Consider the following 6,598-nt stretch of genomic DNA (forward strand, 5'->3'; position numbering starts at 1 on the left):
TGATACAGTAGCAGAGAAATGACTGAAGATATATATGGCTTATCGATTGCTGGCTAAGTGTTTACGAGCGTCCACGAGGCTGCTGTGTTTTCACTCAAACCAGAGACGTGGAGAGCAGCATGGGAGACTGGGATTTGTGGTCAAGAAGGAAATAGAAATCCTCTTCTCGCTCCTTTGAGTAAAGAGGGTGAGGTCTGATTTATGTCATTAACCAGTGACACAGAGGGGAGAGACTGATGTTCAGAGCAGAAGGAGAGACACTCTGAAGATTTCTGGTCCGAAGCAGGGGAGATTTTTCCTGATTTTCAAAGGTTTAGGTTGAAGGCCTGGAGAAAAAGTGGACTTTTTCTGTCTCAGACCAAAGGATTTCTGCAGCCATGACTTCAGCACTGTGTGGCTGCATCACCAGCATCCTGACCTACGAAACCAACAAGTCTGTGGTGGTGAGGAGCTGGCCTTTAGGGATCGTTTATCGACTGGTGCAGCTAATCATCATCTCGTATTTTGTTGGGTCAGTAATCCGTTTTTTATATGTTTACTTTAGTTGTAGTTCATGCATGAGTTAAAATAGATTCACTCCAGATATTTTTAAAGCCTTTTCTATTCATCTTGAAACCTGAACCTCCATTATTGGGCATGTAGTTCTGGGGATAGTTTTTCATATGTCCACTCAGGTGGCCAAGATGTATTTAAAACAAGACATACATATTTTAATGTATGTAATAAAAACTGACTCTGATGCTTCTGTTGCAGTCTACTTACTCCAGCCAATTGTGAGTGTAGAGGATTAATATTTTTCCACATAGGATAAGGTTGGTTTGAATGGCTTTTTCACCATGAGAAAATATTAATTGACAGCTGCAATTTGTATTCACTCTGGTTTGTGATTCTGTCTCGAAATTGTATTTTGATTTTGTGTTGACGCTACCTCAAAAAAGATATTGTTTTAATTTCTTAACACTTTAGTTATGTAGGAGAAATACATAACAAAAGTTATGTATTTTAATATTTTAATAATAAAATACTTCATCGTGCTCTTAAAGTATTTTGTAGACAAATATAAACGTTGTCCAAATTCTATCCTGGTTTTAACAAAAAAATTCAAAGGAAAAACCACAAAAACACCTAAAGATCAGAAGTTTGATATCAAATCTTTCCTTTTCTGAGATGCATTTGGATTATTACCGAAACAATCGTTATTACTTTTATTATCAATATTTTTCACATTGAACTGATATTCTTGCCTAAAAAAACCTGGATATTTGCGTAAGTTTTGGTTTAGTGGTTTTAGACTTGGAGGTAAGATCTGAAACTGAGCTCAACCTCTGAATGTCGCTTCATTTGCCCTGCAGCTACGTCTTCCTCTATGAAAAAGCTTACCAGGTGGCCGACACAGCCTTCGAGTCCTCAGTCATTACGAAAGTGAAAGGATTTGGCAAACTGAACAACACTGTGATGGACGTAGCTGATTATATCTACCCTCCTCAGGTGTGAAACACACCACGACACAATTAAACACCTTTAACAACAGAAACTCATATTCAACATATACTTTAATAAAAAAAATAAAAAATACATGCTGTGGTGTGTTTCAGGGTGAAGGCGTGTTTAGCATCATTACTAAACTCATAGAAACGGATAACCAGTTCCAAGGACGATGTCCAGAGGTGACACATTTGAAACAATATTTTTCCAATGTTTATCAGTTCACTTGGATAAAGCTTTAATTTACTAGCACATTTAAAACCCTCATGTTTGTGTATTTTGTTAGGAATCACGTAACAAAGTATGCAAACATACAGATGACACACTTATAGCATGAGAATTTCTGCATACAAATCATTCCACCAACAACTTATGACTCAAATTACAGACCTGGTGCTGGTAAAGCTTTATGCAGTAAAACACTCCTGTCTGTGCATACTGCTAAATCTTATTGAAATCATTTTGCATGCTACTTGCTATGTGTGTACCCAGACACATTTTGCTTTGTCATAAAATTAACTTTGTCATAAACAACTTAAACTTGTTGTGACTCCACGTTTATTTCAGTATGAGAAAGAGTTTAATTGCAGCACAGATGCAGACTGCCTACAACATCTTGGCTCCATTCACGCTGACGGTGAGTATAACCTTTCAGGATTGTGGGATCCTTGGTCTGCGATGGCATTCACACACCTCATGTCATCTATAATCATGTTTTATACTGCATGCCTGGCATAATGAGTTCTTACATGATGCATTTATGCCATTGCACATCCATTGTTTCCAATCCTAAAATGAAACTCCCATCAAATTTACTCAGATTCTTGTAATGTGCTCTTGCTAGGATTCCTTTGCATCTGTTGTCACTTACCATTAGACGGTCCAGTAACTGCCTGTAACATCAAGGCTCAACTCAAAATAGCCCCTCATATGGACTCTGGTGTCCATTGTGGAAGACATCGTGTAACGATTGTCGTTGTTGAACACACACACACTTATAGAAGTGTCTGTATAAGCGTTCTAAAATGATTAGACAACGTCAAATTGATAACCAATTTTATTTTCTTTAAAAGGTATAATTACAGGTGAATGCAACACATCTGCTGGTTACTGTGAGATTGAAGGATGGTGTCCAGCAGAGGATGACAAAGTGGACATGTGAGATTAGGCCACACGAAGACCCACACACACAAACACACACGGACGCAAACTTATCTGTACTGTTTCTGTCACTTAAAATGTTAATATTATCACCGTCTCCAGCAAGCCAATGCTTGACTTTGTGGACTTCACCATTTACATCAAAAACAGCATTCGTTTCCCCCTCTTCAATGTCACCAGGTGGGTCAAACAAACATCTTATTAATTTAAATCAGATTATAGGTTAATCTGGGTAAGAAGACATTACTTTTTTAATGTTTTTTTTTTTATCACAAACCTTTTATTTTTCAGAGAAAATGTTTCTCCAACAAAATCTATCAAGAATTGCACCTACGACACAGATAATTCCTGTCCCATCTTTCGAGTGGGGTATATTCTGGATGAAGCTCAGCAGAATGTGTCTCTGCTGGCAAACAAGGTCTCACTTTTCCTACTGTTTAAATTGTCCTTAATTTTTAGAGCTGAAAACGTCTTACACAAGAAAACTGTTTAAAAAACACTACATAAGCACAAGTCATAAACTGTTGAGGTGAAGATGTACTCAAGAACAGACAGTAGAGTTGTAATCACATGATAGAAGTGAAGGACAAAACATACTGTTGTCAAAAGCCAGTATTTCATAACATTTATGTAATATCGTATCTCTATTAAAAAGGATCTCGTCATGCAAATAGTTGTGGACTACGGTGCAGATTTTGAACTCCACAGGTTCAGCATTTACAGCTTTTGAGCTTTGATGTTTACTTTCTATTTGACAGGGCGGTGAAATAGGAATAAACATAGAGTGGAGATGTGACCTGGACCGTAATATTAGCTTATGTGTTCCCAAGTACTCTTTCTCTCAACTGGATGCTCCATTTCAAAATGCCAGCCTCTCCAAAGGTTTCAACTTTAGGTAGGTTATGGTACTGGGTCGTTTGTTTGTTTTTTTCACTTTGCTTTTCCTTAAATATCTTTTGTCATTGAATCCAGATTTGCCAAATACTACAAGACGGCGGATGGAACTGATTATCGGCGTCTTCACAAAGCATTTGCAGTTCGTTTTGATGTTATGGTGACCGGCATTGTAAGTTACTTGGTTTGTTTAAAAGAAAAAACACTATGCATATTGAACTAGACATTTTTAAAGCAAAACTTCTTCCAAAAAACACCTAAGTGTTTAAAAAGCAATATCCACTCATTCATTTTCTGTGCTTGCCCAATTCTCACCAGAGACATTGTAGGACCGGTGCAAATGTCCCTTGGTCCAATAACCAGAAGACTCTGGACAGGCTTCCAAGACTGTGAAACAGATGAAACAAATGATCCTTCAAACTAAAATCTATCCCTTTATTTTCTAAGCTTTCTTCATCATTGCAGGGTTAGGTATGGACGGGTCACAGACTGAGCCACACAGGACAGACAAGAACCATCCACCATTTATACCTACTTCTTCTTGCAGGGCAGCCTGTGCCTATCACCAGTAGCCATCAGGTGACAGGTGGGGTACACCCTGAACAAACTGCTAGTCCATCACATCCAACAGAGATAAAGGGGAAAAACACTCATGGACACACAGCACACACACTTGTAAGGGCAAATTGAAGTAGACAATTAACATAACAGCCATTTTTTTGGACTGTGGGAAGGAAATCAAAGTAGCCTGAGAGAATCCACATTTACAGATCATTCCAACTCCATGCAAAAAGACCCCAATTCAGGATTCAGGACCTTCTTGCTGTAGCCCCAATCTGAAACAATGTAAGTCAGTTTTACAAGACTTTCTTAAGGCCCATCAAGAGTTTTTCTCAAAATCCTCTCCAGCTTCTTCTCTCAATCAAATATTTTCCTTGCCCACCAATAAAGCCGCTCTCTGTTCGGTCATCCTGTGCCTCTCTGGTGCTTCGAAATTCGACAAGAACAACCAAGACCTACATCCCCTCTTCTTCAGTTTGAGAACGGTCATGTGTCCAAGACATAACACAAGTTTAATGATAGCATTACAAACTAAATCATCAACCTTTGACCTAAAGTGACCTGGGATCAAGTACTTGTGCTTGTTATCAAAATCCTATTCCTAACAAAGAAATCCAATAACAAAACCTTGTCTGGTTTCAGACGTAGAAGTCTGTTTCTCTCAATTCCACCCTGCAGGATGCTGTGTCATTGCCAGCTTGGCCACAGGAGAATTCACAGATGACATCCAAATCCAGGGACTCAAAGACTGGAGGATCTGAGTTGGAGCTTTGTACATGAAAAGAGACAACATTCAAAACCTTCCCTCTTGTTACTTGAAGCCACACAGACTCGGTTCTTTAACTCACAGGGAAGAACTCCAACAACAGGGCACTCAGCCCGGGGCTTGTTAGTATCTCTACGCCCACGATGGTAGCTCTCTCACTGCATAGTAAGAGAGACTATGCAGTCTCTCCGATAGATATGTTCCAGAGCCCGAGCTGTGTATGGAAGTGAGTTCAGCTATATCTTACTGGTACCAATCAAGCTCTGACTCCTGCTCAGGTTCCTGCTGAACCCCACAACCCAATCCAATCCACCATCAGATATAAAGTGCCTAGATCCCTCTCCTGACTTTGACTCCACAGGGGGATTTCCTCTAGAAGTCATCAAGAGTTAAATGAAGGTTTAGCATTGAGACTGTATCTTTTAACTTTAAAAGAATGTATATAACTAGATCAAAAAACACTGTCAAAATAGATTAACTCTATGCCGATCTCTCTTGTTCTTCCAGGCAAGAAAGTTCAGCTTAATTCCAACAGTGATCAATGTGATCGCTGCTGTCACCTCAATTGGGATGGTATGAACTATGTAATGTTCTCGGAATAGAAAAGGATATTCTTGTAATCGCCAGTGGTTTCAACATGTTTTTCTTCTGTATTGGCAGGGTACGGTTCTCTGTGATCTCATCTTGCTGCACTGTTTGAAAGGAGCAGACTACTATAAAGAAAAGAAGTTTGAGGAGGTACTATGTGTTTTCAGTAATAATGTAACGTGAAGAAGTGTAAAAAATAATCTTTTAAAGGTTATTTGCTTGTTGCCTTTAAACCAGCAATGAATCTCAAAGGCAAACTTGAATTCAGTTGTAGGTAGACTGGCTAAAAGATAACTCCGCACTTATAGATATAAGTTGGGTAAAATTGTTCTATCTCTTCATAGAATATCAGGCATATTTGATAATGTGAAGTCATGTCGTGGTCAGTGTGTATCTGGTGATAATGTGCAGCGTTGAGGACGATTATCCTCAGCAAAACTCCACATGTAGAAATATAACGATAAAACTGCAACTACACCATTCAATTCAATTGTTTTGGAAAACACCCATTTCAGTAACAGCTGGACGTCCATCAGTCCATTAGCTGCCATTTTGAAATCACAGTTGAGTCATGTAGTCTTTACCCTGGGGGAATAGAGAGAGAGAGAGAAAGAAAGAAAGAGAGAGAGAGAGAGAGAGAGAGAGAGAGAGAGAGAGAGAAAAAGAGAGAGAGAGAGAGGGAGAGAGAGAGAGAGGTTAAAGTAGGTGAAAGGGCAAGCTGTGGTTGAACCATGCAGTGTAGCGTCCACCATGAATTCAAAGACCTTGCTATTCTTTTTCTCATTCTAAAAATATGGTTTTTCTTCTGGTATTACTTTCGTTTCAAACAAATTAATGAGTTTCAGTGGAGTGTTGTGTGGTTCATCATAAATTTCCATAAAAATGCCATGCTGTGCAAGCCGATTCTGCACAGATCAATGCTGTTTTAAAAGCAAATGAGGGTCACACCAGATATTAGTTTGACTCTGATTTGTGGTGGTGTGTTTCTAATTGTCTTGTCCACCCAGGTGTCAGAAGAACAGATTCATGAATCCATCACTCCAAAACCAGGAAGTCAGCTGTCAATCAGACGAGGAAACAGTGGCTGCAATGATTCTGGAGCCGTGTCCCTCTCCCCCAACTGCTGATGCCAGGAATGTGAAA

The 6,598-nt window shown here is 39.2% G+C and overlaps 1 protein-coding gene across 1 annotated transcript; it reads left to right on the forward strand.

The window, feature by feature from the left end:
* The first annotated feature begins 254 nt into the window (after nucleotides 1–254).
* Nucleotides 255–6,598, forward strand: p2rx3a (purinergic receptor P2X, ligand-gated ion channel, 3a). The gene is made up of 12 exons (XM_055034768.1): nucleotides 255–511; nucleotides 1,353–1,488; nucleotides 1,596–1,667; nucleotides 2,053–2,122; nucleotides 2,559–2,643; nucleotides 2,749–2,826; nucleotides 2,938–3,064; nucleotides 3,405–3,541; nucleotides 3,619–3,712; nucleotides 5,375–5,440; nucleotides 5,528–5,605; nucleotides 6,463–6,598. The coding sequence occupies exons 1-12, from the start codon at nucleotides 378–380 to the stop codon at nucleotides 6,580–6,582; spliced, it is 1,197 nt and encodes a 398-aa protein (XP_054890743.1). The 5' UTR covers nucleotides 255–377; the 3' UTR covers nucleotides 6,583–6,598.

Source organism: Poeciliopsis prolifica, unplaced genomic scaffold, assembly GCF_027474105.1.
Source record: "Poeciliopsis prolifica strain line A6 unplaced genomic scaffold, Auburn_PproV2 SCAFFOLD009, whole genome shotgun sequence".
Taxonomy (NCBI): Eukaryota; Metazoa; Chordata; class Actinopteri; order Cyprinodontiformes; family Poeciliidae; genus Poeciliopsis; species Poeciliopsis prolifica.